The sequence below is a fragment of the Trachypithecus francoisi genome, unplaced genomic scaffold, assembly GCF_009764315.1.
Source record: "Trachypithecus francoisi isolate TF-2019V2 unplaced genomic scaffold, Tfra_2.0 Lachesis_group2, whole genome shotgun sequence".
Taxonomy (NCBI): Eukaryota; Metazoa; Chordata; class Mammalia; order Primates; family Cercopithecidae; genus Trachypithecus; species Trachypithecus francoisi.
In genome coordinates, this window is record NW_022681465.1 from 103227348 (window position 1) to 103248645 (window position 21298).

At 35.3% G+C, this 21298-nt stretch overlaps 1 protein-coding gene across 7 annotated transcripts in view; it reads left to right on the forward strand.

The window, feature by feature from the left end:
* The window catches only part of TNPO1 (transportin 1), a 99928-nt gene extending 78835 nt beyond the window's left edge, over window positions 1–21093 (forward strand). For 3 of the 7 annotated variants that reach the window (XM_033179838.1, XM_033179840.1, XM_033179843.1), the window contains exons 17-25: window positions 92–250; window positions 331–418; window positions 3126–3224; window positions 3727–3822; window positions 6673–6748; window positions 7640–7739; window positions 10389–10463; window positions 13059–13201; window positions 15413–21093. In XM_033179838.1, the coding sequence (XP_033035729.1) occupies window positions 92–250; window positions 331–418; window positions 3126–3224; window positions 3727–3822; window positions 6673–6748; window positions 7640–7739; window positions 10389–10463; window positions 13059–13166 (801 nt within the window). In that variant the 3' untranslated portion in view covers window positions 13167–13201; window positions 15413–21093. Of the gene's footprint in view, window positions 1–91; window positions 251–330; window positions 419–3125; window positions 3225–3726; window positions 3823–6672; window positions 6749–7639; window positions 7740–10388; window positions 10464–11889; window positions 11957–13050; window positions 13202–15412 lie in introns of those variants that run through there. The other 4 variants (XM_033179839.1, XR_004429861.1, XM_033179841.1 and 1 more) reach the window with 4 other exon arrangements.
* Window positions 21094–21298: the final 205 nt, after the last annotated feature.

Consider the following 21298-nt stretch of genomic DNA (forward strand, 5'->3'; position numbering starts at 1 on the left):
GACATTTTTCCAAAAATAGGCATAATGTATACAAACTTTTTCAGTAGTTAATTTAAAGCAAACTTACAAAAAACATTGTGTCTAATTTCAGCTAAACAATGCTCAACCAGATCAATATGAAGCTCCAGATAAAGATTTTATGATAGTGGCTCTTGATTTACTGAGTGGCCTGGCTGAAGGACTTGGAGGCAACATTGAACAACTGGTAGCCCGAAGTAACATCCTAACACTAATGTATCAGTGTATGCAGGTGAGACTTGAAAGGTGAAAATGAATTGAAGCCTGTTTCTCTGTATCACATTGGGGTTAATTTCTTCTTCTTTCTTGTAGGATAAAATGCCAGAAGTTCGACAGAGTTCTTTTGCCCTGTTAGGTGACCTCACAAAAGCTTGCTTTCAGCATGTTAAGCCTTGTATAGGTATGAATATTTTCTACTGCTATGAATATGGTTTTTTAAAGTTATTTTTACATCAGCTTTGTTTTTTATTATTAAACTGAAATTGCGTGGAATCCCAACATTTATAAATGTACACTTTATTGGTTAAAGTGAAGTTGCTCTGATTGAACCAGGCAAGATGGCAGGAACCCCTAATATTTCCTTGAGCTTGCCATCATCTCAGCTTTTTAGGCACTCCTGTTACTGGAGGAAATCTTAGTAATAATACTTTAAAGGACATGCCCACGAGGGAAGCCTTGGTACCATGGCCTAGTTAATAGATCCTTTTTTTGAGTAGCCACCTTTTTGGTAGAGGTACACAGAAATAGTGATAAAGTTTATTATTCTCTAATAAACCAGCATACTTTTTCAGATACTGCAGAAAACTTCCAACAAAGGTTACTTTAACTGAGCCTGAGCCTGGTGGCTCACACCTGTAATCCCAGCACTTTGGGAAGCCAAGGCAGGCAGATCACTTGAGGTCAGGAGTGCAAGGTTCAAGACTAGCATAGCATTTGTCTTGGCCTTTTGTGACAATGATAAGGAATTCCTTGAATGTTGTACCATGAATTGTTCTCAAACCTATGGGTTATAAATGCGTTATGGGATTTTTTTCCCCCCTTTTCTGTATCTCAGCATGCTGGATAACAATTGTTTTAATATGGCCAGGCACGGTGGCTCACACCTGTAATCCTAGCACTTTGGGAGGCCGAGGTGGGCAGGTCATGAGGTCAGGAGATCAAGACTATCCTGGCTAACACAGTGAAACCCAGCTTCTACTAAAAATACAAAAATTTAACTGGGCGTGGTGGCATGCGCCTGTAGTCTCAGCCACTTGAGAATCTGAGGCAGGAGACTTGCTTGAACGCGGGAGGCGGAGTTTGCAATGAGCCGATATTGTACCACTACACTCCAGCCTGGGTGACAGAGTGAGACTCCGTCTCAAAGAAAAAAGAAAAAAATTGTTTTAATACTTGATTTAAACATTTATTGAATGTTTTATCATCTGATATAATTGTGCTTTTGTATAATAACCGTTTCTCAAAAAACGTTAACATAAATTATGATATATTAAGAACCATCAAGTTTAAACCTAACAGTATAATGAATTCTTATGGGAAGCTTATCATTCTCATATTTACCATCTAATTTAGTTTTTTAGTTGAAATTTACATGAAAGGATTTGATTTTTTTATTATAAAGTTTTTAAGATGTACAAAAGTAGAAAAAATGTAACAAACCTCCTATCACCCAGCTTCAGCTGTCCAGCCATGTTTCCTATATATTGTTGTCAATGGTGAGACACATAGATCTCAGATATTTTGGAGCAAATCTCAAACACAGCATTAGAAGTCATAATATTTTAGTACATACTACCTCTTCTTTTGTTTTTTGTTGTTGAAACCATGTTTTTTATTCTGAAGAGTTTGCTATACTGTGGATTTTACTGATTGCATCTTTCTGATGTCTTTAACATGTTCCTTTGTCCGTTGTATTTACTGTAAATTGTTTTGATACAGAGACTGAGTTTTAATGAGATTTACATTGTTTTGTTTTTAAGACTTTATAAGGTGGTATTGTGTACTTTCTTAAGGAGGTACCTACATAGTGTCTAGTTGTCCCTCTTTTATGTTATCAATCTTGATTGTCTCAATTAGTGATTCTCAACTAGGCAATTTTGCCATTCAGGGAACATTTGCCAATGTCTGGAGACATTTTGTTTAATGCTGGAGAGGTGCCTTTGATGTCTAGTAGGTAGAGGCAAAGGATGTTGCTAAACATCTTGTCATACAGGAGACAGCTCCTCTTCCCCGCAACAAAAAAATGATCTGGCCCAAACTGTCAGTATTGCTGAGATCAAGAAACCCTGGCTTACATCTCCTGATTTATTAGAGGTTTAAAAAATAATGATATTCTAATTCTTCATTAAATAATAAAGATGCTTATATAGAGAGACATTTCCCATATCAATAGATTACTGCTGTGAGGTAAAATCATATAGCAGAGGCAAGATAAATACTTGATTCTTTTTTATTTACCCATTTTGAAAATAGTGAATTGATTCCTAGCATCCTCCAAAAGTATCTTTGATGTTTCAGAGTTTAGTTTTTGGGTTTTTTTAGTGCTAGTGTGACTTCATGATCTTCAAGCTGTTGCTTGCAGTGAGAACTTAAGTTGGCTCCCAAATCCTTTCATTATGGTAGTCCACTTACTTTACACATTTCCTGCCTTTGCCTGTAATGTGACATTTTCTGAGAGTCCTTTTTTTTTTTTTTTAGTGGAAAATGATATTCAGAGACCACAATCAGAGCACAAGAGTGAAAGTTGCTTTAAAAGCCAAAATCATTGATTTTTTTTTTAGTCTAATTACAAGAGATTACTCTGACCAACTCTTTTTAGTGGCATTTTGTAAAATATACCCAAACTCGTATTTCCTGTTTGACTTTATATGAAAGTTCATTGGCCAGATACTGCTTTCTTAAGACAAACATTACCAACCCCTTTAAAAAATATTTTTAAATACAGTCGCCTTTTTCCACTGATTTTTAAATTGATGTTGCAGTAGTTTTTTTAATGGTGAAACTTGTTATTTCTTGCTTAGATTTTTGTTTCTATCTAGTAGATTTCCTTTAAAGTACAATATACTGCTATTGAAAAGTTTACTACATAGTTTAAATTTTTTTTCTAGCTGATTTCATGCCAATATTGGGAACCAACCTAAATCCAGAATTCATTTCAGTCTGCAACAATGCCACATGGGCAATTGGAGAAATCTCCATTCAAATGGGTAAGATGTTTTTCCCTATTTAAAAGCATAAGGCCTGACACGGTGGCTCACGCCTGTAATCCTAGCACTTTGGGAGGCTGAGGTGGGCAGATCACCTGAGGTCAGGAGTTTGAGACCAGCCTGGTTGACATGGTGAAACCCCGTCTCTACTAAAAATACAAGAATTAGCTGGCATGGTAGCGGGCGCCTATAATCCCAACTACTTGGGAGGCTGAGGCAGGAGAATCACTTGAACGTGGGAGGCAGAGGTTTTGATGAGCTGAGATTACACCACTGTACTCCAGCCTGGGCGACAGAGCAAAACTTTGTCTCTAAATAAATAAATAAATAAAATATAAATTTTTAGGTGCCTTGATATTTTTGTAATTGCTTTAATTTTAATTATTTATGTTTCTATATTTGTATGACACATCAGAGTTAATAAGGGAAGCAAAATTTCACATTGATATTTTAACGTTCAATTTTTTCTGTTTTGTTTTTTTCTTTTTGGGATGATCTCTAGGTATAGAGATGCAGCCTTATATTCCTATGGTGTTGCACCAGCTTGTAGAAATCATTAACAGACCCAACACACCAAAGACGTTGTTAGAGAATACAGGTACCATATGACTGAACTGTTTCAGTGAAGAGAAAATTTGTTGCATTTTAATTTTAATATGCGTAGAGAAACCAAAGCAAAACTAGCTTTTAAAATCAGGCTTATTTTGTATTTAATTGCTATTTTGGATTCTCAGTAATGAAATATACTGTTCCAGCTACATTCTATAACCAGTTTTCAGTGGTTATATATTCAGTGGTACAACCAAAAAAACACTTTTCTCCCCTATTCCAGTGTTTTAATACTTCCTAAAATGGATCCCAGCTAAGATAACTATTGAACCACCTGAATTTTGCTTTTAAATCAATTCGGAGAGTAACTGGGAGCTGGGAAGTAATTTTTATTTTTTTAATCTGTCCAAATGTGGTCAGAAAGATTCAGTGGCAAATTGGTTGGATAACAGTGGCATTTGTAGTTTGTATTTCATCATACAATTTTCTTCGAATTGGGAATTTAGGCAGTATGTTATGGGATTTTTTTTTTTTTTTTTTTAGGAAGCTTGTTTCTCTTTTGCATTATAGAGAGCATGTTTATATTAAAGAGTACCTTCCATACTATAGAACACATTTGTGGGTGGATTGGGTCCTTTTCTTTCTACCCTCCCTGATTGCTGCTAACAATCCAGAAAGACAGAAATTTTGTTTTCATGCAGGCACATTCCTTTCTTTACATACTAAGATGATTCCTATAATTTATTTGTAATTCAATGAGTATTCTACCAAAATACTAGACAAAGATTAAAATAAGGTTTTCCAAATAAGAAAGTTACTTTTCAAAGGCATTTTTATTTGGTATTTTTAAATTATAGAAAGTTCATTTTATTCTAATGCTATTAAAATTGATAATGTTTATTGGTATGGAAGGAAATCTTTTAATTATGAAGCAGTTATCTGGCTGTTTGGCTGTATGGGTACTGTTTATTTTACAAAGTGAATTAGATTTTCTTGCTGAAAAGTGCAAAAATCTATGTATAGGATGGGTTATGAAATCTTGTTAGGTTTTTATCTTTTCAGAATGCAGTACCTATACATGACATTCAGATTTGAAACACTTGCCATTATAAAATTATTGTCGAACCTAAAAAAACTTCTTTTTATTTTTAAATGTGAATGCTTAACTGCAAATAAATGTTGAGTGTAATGTATATGAAAGTTTCTTGTGGGATATCAGCTGGTGAATTTGTTACATAGTTCGTTTAACAAATTGGCTTTATTTATAAGATTATATTTTAAGTATGATTATATCCTACATAAATAAATGAGTTGTAATGCCCTAAAGTTGATGGACTAAATTGATATTGAGAAACACACTTGGGATTCATTAGATTATCACTTACCACAAGTGGCTGCATAAAGTATTGTTTTATTTCTTACCCAAAAAAGTGGGTTTTTTAAATTATTAAAATCATTGTCAATGGCTAATATCTAGATTTTAGCAGCTTTTAATTACCATTATCTCAATATTTCATAAAGCCAATTCCTTAGTCTGCCGTTAATTTGCTTTTTTCCGATTAGTATATCCTACACTGAACTTTTTCAATGGACCATCATCTGCTTTATCGCATGTTTCATTGGATTGTTCATACTTGCCTGTTTAATGAGAATGTTGCATAGTTTGTGTCTTTTGAACATAAGTTTTCTTTCTCTTGCTTCATATGAATCTGCTGGATTTTAGTATTATCTGTGTAGTTTGCTTCAAGTAATCCTTAAACATTTTTCTTTACCCCCTACCCTTTTTTTATGAAAGGTTAACCTGTAAGTTTTTGAGAGAACACCATTAAAGCACCTCATGGTTTGTTTTCTGTTTGTATTTTTTCCCGTTGTGTATGAATGTATTTATGTGTACGTACCTTTGAATTGCAGAATGCAGTTCTGAGTTGCACTTGTTTTAGCTCTTTGTAAGTTTAAAGACTTCCTCAATTTTTATGGTGAATATATGTTTGCCCACTTCAAAATTGTAAAAAATAAAACAATAGTATGTAATTATTATAATGTATTACCTATTTTGTGCTGTACCTTTAATAGCAGAAACAGAATGTTTATGTTTTCCTATGGGCCACATATCATATGTCATTGCAGTGGGCTGTAAATTTCCTTTATTAGAATTTTATTTCAAATATGGCCTAAAGTTAGTGGACTGTTATCTGATTTACCAGAGGTTTGTCAAAATGAGATTTGACATTGTAGCATAGCAATATTCTAATCCATTCATTCAGTGAGTACCATGAGACTTAAAATCTGACAGTTGATTTTGATATAAAGTAACAGATTTCCACTGGTTGATTTGGTAAATGTTAATCAAATAAAAAATATTTTAAACTACCAAAAATTTGGTTTAAATTCCCTAGATAATTTCCAAGGAATGGAAATTACTTTCACCTGTGTTAGTTTGAGATCCTTGAGAAATATGATGACATTTACTGATATTTCCTCAGGAAAAAAACTATAGATTTTATTATTAAATTCTGAAATTTTGGCTGACTTTTGAATGAAGGTTATCTAAATTTGTCCATTTAACTGCCCATCTTATTAACAGAATGATACCTTGACACTCGATTGAGCGAGAAAAGCAATTCATCATGGTTTTTGGTGTTCTCTCAATCTTTAGATTTTTTTACTTCCTTTTGTTTTTCTTTTTCCAAGAGTATGCCATATATGTTGCTGCCCCTTATTTTAGGGGGTGGTAATAAACAGCACTGGTGAAATCTTATGTTTATTATCATACACAAATTCTGTTGGTTTCTGTTTCTGAGTTATTTGTTGTTTTTTCTTTATTTTTTCTCCTTCCCCCTCATTTGCTCATGTCTTGGTTGGCGTTTGGTGGTGTATAACCGTGATTGCGTTACCTTAGCAATAACAATTGGTCGTCTTGGTTACGTTTGTCCTCAAGAGGTGGCCCCCATGCTACAGCAGTTTATAAGACCCTGGTGTGTATTATTCAATCTTTTTTTTTAATTCATTTTTCTTCACTCTTTCTTTCTCTATCTCACTTTTAGATATATTTTCAGTTGGTTACAAAAATCACAATCCTTTATCATTGCCAACCATGTGACTAATCTTGTCCTATCAGGTTTGTGAGGTTTTTCAATAGCATCGTCATGTATATTTATTTTATGTTGTGGCTAACGACTAATTGATGCATGGGATAAGATTGTCACATGCTTGCTGTGTTAAAAAGCTTGATTATACATAAAAAGCATTTAAATATCCACCAGAAAAATAAAGATGCATGCAAATTCTATAAATTTAGGTTTTGCATTACGTTTCTTTTTTAGAATTAATTTGGAAACTTGGATTGCATTAAGAAATACATGTTTAAATTTGTTACGTATAAAAATATTATTTGCTTGTTAATGTAAAAGTTAAACATCTACACCATAAGCTATATAGTAATAGTTTATATTGTGGCACTATATCCTATGTTTTGCTTCTTTCAATTGATAATCTTTCAATTCAAATCATTTTAGTAGTGTTTAATGGAATACAAATCATGAGTACAATTTTAAAAGTTAATTTGGTAATTTGCTCTTCTTGGCTCAGGCTCAATAATAGTTTAAAATGGGAGATTCAAATGAGTTATCTACTTTATAGATGCAATTTATTAAGAAAATGTGGATTTCATTGTTTCTACTGTATTGAGATAAGATAGGCCCAACAAACAGGAAGTATGAGTAAATGAAACTAAAGCTTTCCGAAAAACTCTTTTAATATAATCATTATCTATACTGTGGTGCTTATTCCATTAAATACTGTCCATTAGTATTGTAATTGAATCTGCTTGTTACTTAAATGCTGAACTCAATTCTGTAATTCAATAGGTGCACCTCTCTGAGAAACATAAGAGATAATGAGGAAAAGGATTCAGCATTCCGTGGAATTTGTACCATGATCAGTGTGAATCCCAGTGGCGTAATCCAAGTAAGATGTTCACAAAGATTTGTTTTTAATGTCTAATTAATAAAATTTTAAAGGAAGAAATATTTTAATACTTTAATTATAAAAAGTTAACTGTTTTCAAAGATATTAAAATACAGTTAAACCTTTAAAATGTTTATTTCTTAATATCTTGAAATTGTAATGCCTTTTTTTTTTCCTAAATTTTTTTTTGTCATGAAATGAAATAGTAACAGCAGATTGGGACAACAAGGTTATATTCTTGTCTTGAATCAGGCTGTGGCTTCTTTCATCCAAATTTCAGACCTCATTTATTTACTTTGTTGTCCCTGCCTCCTATCCCTGGATATCAGTTTGTGGGTATCTACACTTAAGAGAGTGACCAAATAGTAGGAATCCTGTCTCTCTGTTCTAAATAAAATACTTTGAATCAGATTTAGAAATAATGAATAAAATGAAATACAAATCAGCCATTGAAATTGCCCTAATTTTGAGAGCTTATGATTTATTCATCTTTGTTTTCCAAGTTCAAGTTATATGTAGACATTTTAATTATTCGGCAGTAGTATTGAACATGAGTCCAGTGAAGCATCTGGATCCAACTGCCAATTTTCTAGACACACAAAACAAAAACATGTTGAATTACACCGTGTATATTCAGTGAACAAAATGCTAACTGTGGGACTCTAGGTTAAATACCTGGATTCTTCAGCAGACACGTTTAAGGAAAAGAAAGCATGGAAGGAAACCTGTAGACAAGAGACCCAAGATATATCAAATCAATTTAAAAATGTAGGTAAAGCCAGGCATGGTGGCTCACACCTATAATCCCAGCACTTTGGGAGGCTGAGTTGGGCGGATCACAAGATCAGGAGTTCGAGACCAGCCTGGCAAACATGGTGAAACCCTGTCTTCTACTTCAGATACAAAAATTAGCCAGGCGTGGTGGCAGGTGCCTGTAATCCCAGCTACTCCAGAGGCTGAGGCAGGAGAATTGCTTGAACCTGGGAGGCAGAGGTTGCAGTGAGCCGAGATCACGCTATTACACTCCAGTCTGGGAGACAAGAGCAAGACTTTGGGAAAAAAAAAAGTAGTTGAGGGAGGGAAGCGAAGAACTAAACTTTGGTGTCCAGGAATACACACAAGAGTTAGAAAACTGCCCCCAAAAAATGCTTTTATAGCAATCACTTTCTCACATTTCTTAATTTTCAAGAAAATTCCAGCTTTCCACTCCGAGAGGGGTGTTTTGAACATTTTTAAATTGTGACCTTTTGATGTTTCCTAGCTTGTATTATGGTTTTTCTTAACTCGGTTTTAGAAACGTTAATTCTGTTTTATAAAATTCAAATTGATATAGGTGATAGACATTGAAAACCTACAAGTTAGAGTTAGATAATAACTTCTGACTGATTTCACACTCATAAAATACTCATAACTTACTGTTAGAACAAGCTAGTGCCATCTTGAGAAGTTTCTAGTTACAAAATAAGCTTTTGACGTTTTCTGGTTTTAATACTTAAGAACTTTGTGTGATATCAAATGTGTGTTAGAGATATCTGATACGACATGTACCATCTTTTTTCAAAAGCATCTTCCAACCAGGATTTTATTGTTTCTCTTTGAATTAATGTTTTAAGATGATAAAAGCACATGTATGATCATAAAATTGCTACCAACTTAAGAGTTGGTAGCAATTTCTGTTTTATAGCTTTTATTTACATACCTTATTTTGGATATGGTTAAAATAAAATGTCATAGGTTTATTTACATTTAAATTTTTTAATCACAAATTCTGAGTATCTGTGCATTTAAATTTTTAACATCAGATTTGGTATTTGGAAGACATAATTTGAATAAATTGTGTTAAGCAAGTCTTACTTGCTTAAATAAGCATCTTATACACATACTGTGGTATTACCAAATTTTTTGAAATTAGTGATGTTCTCTCAATTTATTAGTAAAATTTATAGTTGGCATGTCAGAAAATCAGCATTATGTTGAATGCTGTTTGTTGAACTGTTAATGTTTCAGTATGATAGGCAAGATTGAGAGAATATTTTAATGAAATGCTTAAAACATATTGTCATCTTGTTCTTGTAGTCAGAATAGCCTGATTATCTTTTAAGTAATTGTCCAAAAGTTGGGTTTTTTGTTTTTGTTTGGATTGGGTATTTGTAATTACATAATTAGTTTTTCTTCTAATTTTTGGTTGTTTCACTTAAGTTTTGTCTGAAAATGGACCTTGAAATCACTAATTTCTCTATTTCAAATCAAGATCATTTAATATATATTTAGCTAGCTTTAAGTTCTTGGCTAGTCAGAACTGTAAGATCATTGATTTTATGTTTTTCTTTAATCCGGTAAGTGAAAGAGTGTTTTTATAGGTGTCGATTTGGTGCTTTCAGTTCATTTCTGATGCTGAACATTTACTGCACAGGGGGTTATTTTGTTGTGTGATGGAGGACATTAAAGTCCAGTATAAACTGAGTTGCGGTTCCTTGACTGTGGGCTGATAGGTAATCTCTTCTAATTCCTCATGATCATAGTTAATTTTTAAATGTTTCCTTTTTAAGTTAGATCCTATTATGACATAAACTCCAAGGTTTACATATATCTTTTGCTGAGTTTGACAAATACAATGTCAACCTAAGATGTATTTCTTGCTTGTTACAGGATTTTATATTTTTTTGTGATGCCGTTGCATCGTGGATTAACCCAAAAGATGATCTCAGAGACATGTTCTGTAAGGTAACTAATAAGTGTTTATAATGCATCATCTTGGGACTGTTAATATCCTAGTGGAAAACTTTAAATTATGTTTACATTTTTTACGAAACTTAGGCTCTTCAAGTCAGTATTGATAGTTTATATATATAACCCTTATTCTTGGTAACAAAGTTGGCTTGATCTTTTCTTAAAATACAGCAGTGACTCTTTTTTTTTTTTTTTTTTTTTTTTGAGATGGAGTCTCACTCTGTTGCCCAGGCTGGAGTGCAGTGGTGCGATCTCGGCTCACTGCAGGCTCTACCTCCCAGGTTCATGCCATTCTCCTGCCTCAGCCTCCTGAGTAGCTGGGACTACAGGTGCCCACCACCACCATGCCTAGCTAATTTTTGTATTTGTAGTAGAGACGGGGTTTCACCATGTTAGCCAGGATGGTCTCGATCTCCTGACCTCGTGATCTGCCCGCCTCGGCCTCCAAAAGTGCTGGGTTTACAGGCGTGAACCACCGCGCCCGGCCTAGCAGTGACTCCTATCTGTAGAGGATGCACTTTGAAAGTATTTTCCCAAGTGCACCACTAGTTTAGGTGGTCCCATTATTCCTTTTAAGGAAAATAGTACATGTTTTTCAAGTGGAAATGGAGATTTAGGCCGGGCGCGGTGGCTCAAGCCTGTAATCCCAGCACTTTGGGAGGCCGAGACGGGCGGATCACGAGGTCAGGAGATCGAGACCATCCTGGCTAACACGGTGAAACCTCGTCTCTACTAAAAAATACAAAAAAAAAAAACTAGCCGGGCGAGGTGATGGGCGCCTGTAGTCCCAGCTACTCCGGAGGCTGAGGCAGGAGAATAGCGTGAACCTGGGAGGCAGAGCTTGCAGTGAGCTGAGATCCGGCCACTGCACTCCAGCCTGGGCGACAGAGCGAGACTCTGTCTCAAAAAAAAAAAAAAAAAGAAATGGAGATTTGGAGTATAATCTGAAAAAGAGTAAATCTAAATGGCCGCCACAGGAGTAAGCCCATGTCATTATTTGCTTTGTTTTTGTTTTTGGTGGCAGAGTCTCGCTCTCTCTCCCAGGCTGGAGTGCAGTGGCATGATCTCAGCTCACTGCAACCTCTGCCTCCTGGATTCAAGCGATTCTCCTGCCTCAGCCTCCTGAGTAGCTGGGATTGCAAGCACGCACCACCATGCCCAGCTAATTTTTGTATTTTTAGTAGAGGTGGGGTTTCACCATGTTGGTCAGGCTGGTCTCGAACTCCTGACCTCGTCATCTGCCTGCCTCAGCCTCCCAAAGTGCTGGGATTACAGGCGTGAGCCACCGCGCCTGGCCTATTTGCTTTGTTAATACCCCTTTTTGATTAACTCATCAGTACTCAGCCACAGTACATACATCTTTTGCTGAGTTTGACAAATACAATGTGTTGACATAAGATGTATTTCTTGCTTGTTACAGGATTTTATATTTTTTTGTGATGCCTTTGCATCATGGATTAACCCAAAAGATGATCTCAGAGACATGTTATACATTTGAATCACCCAAAATTAAAGTTAGTGAACTGTAGTTTGTCATGAACTCAAAGCTTGTATATTTCCAGTTTGAAAAAATATGACATAAACATTGTATTACTTGGATGGCTTCTCTACTTCTCTGTTTTTTCATTAGTATGGTATCAGATTGCTTAGAGTATGTCTGTTACTGGAATACTTGCCAAATTCTAAACTTTTCAAAGCAGAGTTTAAGCATATGCTATGAGGTACTTTTAGAAAAGGCAGGTGTATTAGTCCATATTCAGGCTGCTGATAAAGATATACCCGAGGGCCGGGTGCGGTGGCTCACACTTGTAATCCCAGCACTTTGAGAGAGGCCGAGGCAGGTGGATCACCTGAGGTCAGGAATTCCAGACCAGCCTGGCCAACATGGTGGAACCCCATCTCTACTAAAAATACAAAAAATTAGCTGGGCGTGGTGGCGGACGCCTGTAATCCCAGCTACTCAGGAGACTGAAGCAGGAGAATCGCTTGAACCCAGGAGGTGGAGATTTCAGTGAGCCGAGATCGTGCCGTTGCGCTCCAGCATGTGCAACAAGAGTAAAACTCTGTCCCCCACAAAAAAAAAAAAAAAAAAAAAGATGTGCCCAAGATTGGGTAATTTACAAAAGAAAGAGGTTTAATTCAACTCACAGTTCCATGTGGTTGGGAAGGCCTCACTGTCATGGTGGAAGGTGAAAGGCACGTCTTACATTGCAGCAGGCAAGAAAAAGAATGAGAATCAAATGAAACGGGTTTCCCCTTATCAAGCCATCAGATTTCATGAGATTGATTCACTACCACCAGAAGAGTATAGGAAAAACTGCCCCCATGATTCAGTTATCTCCCACCAGGTCCCTTCCACAACACGTGGGAATTATAGGAGTACAATTCAATATGAGATTTGGGTGGGGACACACAGCCAAAACATATTAGCAGGGAATGGTATAGAATCCTACAAAGTTTGAGAATTGCTACTTTAAAATGGATAAAATTTATAAATAATAAAATCAGTTGTGTTGGATTTCAGAAACTATGCAGATCTGAGTTTTTCTCTTTTGTTAGTGATAAATTAATGGTTTTTCACTCTTACAGATCCTTCATGGATTTAAAAATCAAGTTGGCGATGAAAATTGGAGGCGTTTCTCTGACCAGTTTCCTCTTCCCTTAAAAGAGCGTCTTGCAGCTTTTTATGGTGTTTAATCTAATACACTTAAGCTGCAGTCCCAAAATTAGGGGTAAGTTATAAGAAGTTTGGAAATTTTCAGGATGAAGAAAATTTTGTTAGGGCTATCATTTCAAACTACTAAATAGAAGAAAAAGCTATTTGTTTTTTATAGAGGTTGAATAAAACATAGCCTCATATCATTCTGTCTTGCGCTTTAATTTAAAATTACTTAAGTGGGCCAGGCATGGTGGCTCGTGCCTGTAATCCCAGCACTTGGGGAGGCCAAGGCGGGCGGGTCATTTGAGGTCAGGAGTTTGAGACCAGCCTGGCCAACATGGTGAAAACCCACCTCTACTAAAAATACAAAAGTTAGCCACGTGTGGTGGCATGTTCGTGTAGTCCCTGCTACTCAGGAGGCTGAGGTGGGAATATTGTTTGAACCTGGGAGATGGGGGTTGCAGTGAGCCAAGATCGTGCCACTGCACTCCAACCTGGGGGACAGAGCGAGACTCCATCTCAAATAAATAGAAAATAAAATTACTTAACTGAAGCACTTTCAGATTTATTACCTCTGTGGTCTCATCACCAATTATGAATCAACTGTTCTAAGACAAGGTATGAAATAGTTCTCGATTTTGTAATTAGAGCTAAAAATAGATCAGTATCTTTTATTCCTGCCTTTTTATACTCCTCTTCCCTTTCTTCAGAGGCAGGAGAAAAGGGGGGTGGGTTGCTTGTATTTCTACACAGATGGATTAACTGCCCTCTGTGAATTCACATGAACGTTCATAAATGGCCAAAATTTGGCATCAGTGGGTAGTAGAGTTCTGTTTGTAAAAGGACCACTATCAGGTAACAGTTTAATCTCCCAGTAATCTTACCTTATTTCTTATTATCCTTTTTATCATTAAAACTGTTTAGCATAGAGAAAAGGTCTTACCAGGAAAACCAAGTGACTGGAAGATAGTGGAAATGACCAAGTGTGAAATAGGATCAGAATGAGAATTAGGAACATCAAGAAGGCAAGTGTAGGCAGGGTGTAATGGCCCCCATCTGTAATTCCAGCATTTTGGGAGGCTGAGGTGGGAGCATTGCTTGAGTCCAGGAGTTTGAGACCTGCCTGGGCAACATGATGAGACCTCCATCTCTATGAAAAAAATTAAAAAGAAAAAAATTAGCTGGACATGGTGGTATGCACCTATGGTCCCAGCTACTCAGGAGGCTGAAGCAGGAGGTTTGCTTGAGCCCAGGAGGTTGGGGCTTCAGTGAGCCATATTCACCCCACTGCATTCCAGCCTGGGTGACAGAGCAAGGTGCTATCTCCAGAATAAATAAATGAATGTTAAATTTGCTTTTCTCTCTTTTTTTATGTAGAATTTGTTTTTTGAGGCCGGGCGCGGTGGCTCAAGCCTGTAATCCCAGCACTTTGGGAGGCCGAGACGGGCGGATCATAAGGTCAGGAGATCGAGACCACCCTGGCTAATATGGTGAAACCCCGTCTCTACTAAAGAATACAAAAAACTAGCCAGGCGAGGTGGCGGGCGTCTGTAGTCCCAGCTACTCAGGAGGCGGAGGCAGGAGAATGCAGTAAACCCGGGAGGCGGAGCTTGCAGTGAGCTGAGATCCGGCCACCGCACTCCAGCCTGGGTGACAGAGCCAGACTCCGTCTCAAAAAAAAAAAAAAGAATTTGTTTTTTGATATTTACTGAATGTAGTAACCCTACTGTGGTAATGAACACTTCTAGTGCCTTCTAGGCTAAAATATCAGACAACGCCAAATAACAAATGCTCCTTTGTGTTTTGATAGATTGAATTTTTGTTTGCTTAATATTGAGAATACTGGGGGGGGTGGGGGAATGGTGTTTTCATTCTGAGGGTTGTCCTAAAGAAAGTGCTACTTAATTTTCAAGAAAGTAAGACCACTTGTTATATAATAAATAACCAGTTCCCATTGGGTCCCATTTTGCAAAAGGGGACAAAGAATTAAACTAATAGCATCATACAAGCCGTATTTCATCTATACAAAGTGTTGTACGCCTGTCTATACAACTCTGCTACCCAGCTTGGCCTCACTTTCATACCTGATGCAGCACAATTCACCACCATAAGAGAAGGAAGCAGTGTAGTTATAAGTGACTAACATGATCTTAGGCAATTTGTTCAAACTTCTCATTTTCTTTATGGGTAAAGATAGTATTCTTATTTGATTAATTTTTTTGTTCCGCTGGCTTTGAAAGACAAACGATTGTTAAAGATAAAATTGTTTTTCTTTTTCTTATAGGTCCTTCAGTCTTGGAGACTATGAGGGAGCCTCTGCACCCAGGGAAAATGTTACCCTTTACAGGGGGGAAGGGTAAACCAGTAGGGAATACAGTACAATCCCAACCCTACTGGGAGGGGCGGGAGGGAGGTGTTGCCGTCACTGTATTAAGTCGATGTTGGGAAACGTTTTAACATCTGGAGCCTTTGTGGGTGGAAATATGTCTCCAGTTACAACTCCGCAGTGGATGTGAGGAAGCAAAAAAAAAAAAAAAAAAAAAAAAAAAAAAAATCTATTCAGTCTACTCACAAAACAGTACATTGTGGAATATTATGGGGAATTGTACCAAAACAAGAACCATATAAATGATGCCTAGGGACAAGAAAGAGGAACAATTCTACAGCGCACAATAAAGGAAACCTAAGAATGGGAGTTACAAATAGTAAAGAAGCTTTTTTTTTTTTAATTTAAAGTTTTTTTATATAAGTTTTCCCACATGATGGGGCCTTATTTTGCATGTTGGTGAAGAACTACACAAACAAAACTAATATAGTTAAAATCAGCTTGCCTTCCCATAGTAGAAGCAGGTTCTTGGAAGTTACAATTTAAGGTACCCCAAAAAAGTTGGAAATAAAGCAAAACAAACAAACAATGAAGCACCCTGTGAAATGCCAAATGAGTCACTCCTTTTACATTTTTTGGGATGGGCAGGGAGGGAGGAATAAATGGGGCTGGGCATATCAAACTAAAGATGACATCTTAATTTTGCATTGAACATTAATGTAGCAGATATAATTTGATGGTTATACTTCATTAGATTTAATTTCTAGGCCAAGATGTTATTTTTTAAAGTGCAGTTTAAGGTTCAGGCATGCATTCTGGCTCATAGTGGTTGAAAGTAATTTAAATTAGTGGGAAAGTAGCATGCTTGCATCACATAGAGTGAGATTGGTATTCATTTACCTATGTTGCGCCAGTTTGTGTTGCAGTTTACCAATTCAATATAGCCCTGCATTTAAAGTTCCTTTTTAAGATTTGTGGATTTTATTTTTTATTAAGAATATAGATATATAAAGTACTGTAGTTACAGGTAGGCCTTGAAATACCTTTTTTAGGATCTGTTAGGAATAAGATTGATATTGTATTGTGTGTAACCTGCACAATGTGGAAAGCTGATATACCTGTGCAAAATCTTTGCCTCCGTGCTGTCAGTGTGATGTGCTTTCTGCATGGTTATATACTACTAGTGATTTTATCAAAACTTCTAAAATTTAAATTACATGGTAAAAGATCTGTAAAAGGCTGCATAAATGTTAGTTGGCACATAAAGACAATTGTAGAAGTTGAAAAATGATTGCTATATTTCAATGTTTATTCCCACTCAACATACTGCCTTCTAAGCTTCCCTTTTTTGTTCAAAGCATGATCTTAAAGATATGTTTAAGTTAATGGATGTAATGCAGGGTTCCTACACTGTATTTTGGCGCATGTTGGTGGCCCTCTGTGCCCTAGATATATGCACACAGGGTGCAAGTTAAAAGCTACAGAGTGAAAGTTGGTTTGGATCCTCTTCATTTCATTTGTTTAGCTTTTCTGTTATTTTTCTCTACTTACATGTATTCCTGTGAATAAATCCTTGTTAAGTTAACCCTTTACTTTTCCTTCCATGTGTATTTTCTTATATACTGTGAATGTGAAAACCTAACTGGTACACTTGATCTTGTGTTCATATGAAAGTGCAAGTCTTTATTAATTTGGATTGCCTGAACAGTGTATCCCATGATGAAGGAAAATGGAGAGATTTTTCTTTTTAACTCTGCTGGTCAGAGATGAAGCCACGCCTTTCCATTTTTCAATGCTGCATATTTAATCTGCAACAAAAATGTTAAGCCATAACAGCCTTTTTATATTTTAGTTTGTCACCTTCGCATTGCAGAATAAATACTGAATAACCATTTTTATAAGCAGTTGCTCCTCTTTGCATGGTTCTATTCTCTAAAAGTGTTGAATGATACAGCCATTGCACTGAAGTTTGAGCTGTGTGCGTGTGAATTTATACTGTTTCAAAAATTTCAAATGCATGGTAGCATGCAGAAAGGTTTTTGTTATTATGTGTGTGTGTGTATTTTTTTGTTTTGTTTTGTTTTAACACGTTCTTTCACCTTTCCTCTACTTTGGCTTTGCAAATTTCAGTCTGTAGAGCCTGAAATTAAATTATTTTATAGTGCCTAATATTTTTAAAATTATAAGTTGGATTCAGAGGGTATACAGCATTTTGCTTTCTAGTACCATTGCTTCACTGGGGGCTCAAAATTTTCCTCCCTGTTAGTCTTTAGTAACAGTAGAGTAGCTGTTTTATTCTTAGATTATAGTGATATTCTGTAGTGTTTCAAATACTTAGAATAATATGAGAGCTAGTTTAATATTCTGGAATAGATAATATTTTAAATTGAAATGACCAAATTTAACTTAAAACACATAAAAACAATCTTCAGTAAAGTTATTTGAACCTGTGGTTGACAATTCTGTACTGACTAAAGGCAATATTGTCACCTGTCTGGTTAAAAATTAGTTTCCAATTAGACAGATGAATAACACTATTAAAAATGCACCCAGCTTTGTAGTCACTTGACATTTTTTTAATTTAAATGAAATTTAATTTGAAAATAATAAAATGAGGTAAATATGACTGGCAACCTGAATTTGTATTGGAATTTTTTGTGTATTTTTCCCTTTGAGGTTATTGTTTCTTCCTAATTTATATTTCAGATACATAGTGTAGAACAGGAATTTGCAGAAGCCATTTAAGTTATCTTTTGAGGTAAGCTCTGATTTAGCATTTATTCTGATAAAACCTAATACATCATGGGATATATATAAAGCAACTTAATTCTTGTGGTGTAGTCTTAATAGTTTTGAATGTTGACTGAATGTCTATGAAATTGTGAGTTTGTCTTTGTTACATTCCAGTGTTTCTGCCTCTTGGCATGCTTAAAGCACGGCTTACTTCATCTGCTCCTTACACACTAAAACGCTGTTAGTGTGCTCAACTACAGAAATAGCCGCTGCTAAGTGATGTAGATTTTCTACTTGAATATTTTTATGTTGTAGGAACCTCAGGAGGTCAGTGTTTACTGTTTTATATATGCCTTCTTTTTCCTGTTTGAGCTTCTCTCTTTGAAGGATTCTAACAGAACAAAGCTGCTGATCAACCTAAGTTGGAAACAGAAAGTGTAATTAATATAACTTAAATGCATGTTTGGCAGTTCCATGTTACAGTCCATTAGTGAGTGAACTTAGTGACACAGGTATTCATTTATTCAGGAAAGAATTTTGCTTTTTGTATTGTCTAATCTCTTCAATGACTTCATACTGTGTTAAAAAAAAATCACTTTTTTATATTTTTTGGTTGGTTATTTCCCAAATAATCAACATGTAAATAATCTTTTAAGAGCCAGTTCTGATGCTTTACATTATTGCTACTTGATTTTGTTACGCAAGTTAGATTTCAGAAGAATAGATTTTAAAACACTTAACCAAGCCATTACATCTTAAAAACAAAACAAGTAGCATACATTTTGTAATTAACATATTGATAAACACTGTGATTTTTTTGGTTAAGACTTTTTCATCTGAATTGCTTAAATTGCATATATTGTAAAATAGGATCAGATGTGTATATTAAACTAATTTCAATGGACTTTCCTCTTGAAATGCTTTGTCTACTCAGTTATAAGATATTCAGATACAAGTTTTATCTCAGGTGAATACTCTTGTATTGTTTTTGCTTTGGTGACATGCTTATAAAGGGTCATCCTACTTACATTCTTTGTTTTTTAGTGTATTTCATTGAGACTCTTTCCATTTAGTCTGATTTTTTTTCCTAATACTCTAGCAGGCTGGGGTGGTGTAAAGCCCTCCTGACAAGCCTTTTGCGTGCAGGTTTACCTGAAAATGAGCTACATTTGGTCCTCATTTTCTTCAAACTCTCAAATAGGAAAGTGGACATTTTTCTCCCCTATATAAAGTTATTCTGCCTAGCAGAAAAGCCAGAAATAAATTAATTACATCTTAAACTCTTTAGTCTAAATTTAAGTCCTTTGCCATGAGGAAAAAGTGTTTTTTTGCTTCATATGGTTAATCTATATTATTCATATTGAATGTATTAACAGATAATGGTGCAAAAGCATTCTTCCCAGGGGAAGGGTGTATCATGCATAACTGCAATTTAAGTCCTTCCTTTGATAGTACTTTAAAACACACACAGCTTTGCTTACTGAATTATTTTTGCAAATAATACAAGGCGGGGAAACTAACTGTTGGTACTAGTATTGTTAATGAAGTGTAGGCCTTGGAACCTTTAAGAAAACTGGTCTTCAGATAGTTATGGGCCTGGGATAATCTAAATGAAAGGTCAGATCAATAATGAGCTGTGTTGTTAACAATATTATCTGGTTATAATACCATGCAATATAGCATTGTATACCAACGTAGTGCGTTTTATACTGTATTAAATGTGGAGATACTTCTAATGCCTCTCTAAAATTAAATTTTACATAAAAGTTAGTTTTATTCACCTTTAGGCTTTCCAGGTGAGTTGTGACTAATTTTTTCAATCTTATGTAGATCTTTCACCCATTAGCATTATTTACGTAGATAATTCTTTATGCCTAGTTATTATACATATTAATTTTAAAGGTACACATTTAAATTACACAATTGTTCATTGTGGTTTGTATTCCAGAATGTATTTTGTTTTTTAAAAGATGCATAATAGCTGAATGTATGCATGACTTTGAAAGAAGTTAAAATGGTGATTTTTTTTCACCTCTTGTACATTTTAAAACCAAGCCAAATCTATTTGCCAAGCAATGTATCTCTAATAAGAAGAGCAGTTTTTCCTTTTATTGCAATTTTTGTTTATTTACCATAGAATTTCCTTATACTGTGGCTTGGTATTATTCAAGATTAGCTATTTCGCAGGTCTTACATCTTTCTGAAAGCCTATTATAATATGGTTAGCCTATAAGGCAGTGTTGGTCCCCTTCTAATATCGGCCTCATAAAGGGGTTCCACTGTACTTTCCGCATACTACTTTGTTGTTGTTTTCCTTTATGGATATATAAGCAAATTGAGCTTGGGTGATTTTTATGGAGACAATAATTAGACAATACTGTATGATTAGTTTTACTTAATAGATTATCATCTTGTGAGAAGAGGTGTTTAAACGTGGTAAATGACTTCATATTACAAAACAGTTTTACACTTAATATGTTAACATTGGGTGCAATAATTTAGTAGCATTAGCTTTAGTTATAAATAACTGGATCTTTCTGCTGACAACTTAGGTTGTATGAGTTATGCTTAAAAGCTTTAAATCTGATGTTTCGTGTACCTGCCACACTATGTTAGAATGTGTCCTTCAAACATATCCTCCTGCAACTTCTCAAACTGTACTAAATTGATATTTCTTGAAGTCTAACTCTGTGCTAACAGATCTCCATTTTAAATAGAATACGGTTTTAATTTTTGATAAGCTGCTGAATTTTAAAGAGAGTTTTTTGGGGCCACCAAATATTTTGGATCATGCAGAGAATATATATTGTACTGTAGTAATTTTGTATTTACATTTGTATGATGTGACATAATAGATGTGAATGTTAATCACTGCTTGACTATGTTAATAAAGTTGTTTAACTATAGATGTTGCACTCTGATTTTTAATGAAAGGAAATGAGTTTTCTTTTTCCCTCTTACCCCATTTTGGATCTAGATAAGCCTTATGTTTTTGGGAGTTTTTTTCCTTGTTTTTAGTTTGAGGTTTTGTTTTGTTTGGTTGGTTTTTTTCCTTAGCTTACACATTAGTACACTTTTGTTGTTGAACATCATTTATTTCTTAAAACAAGT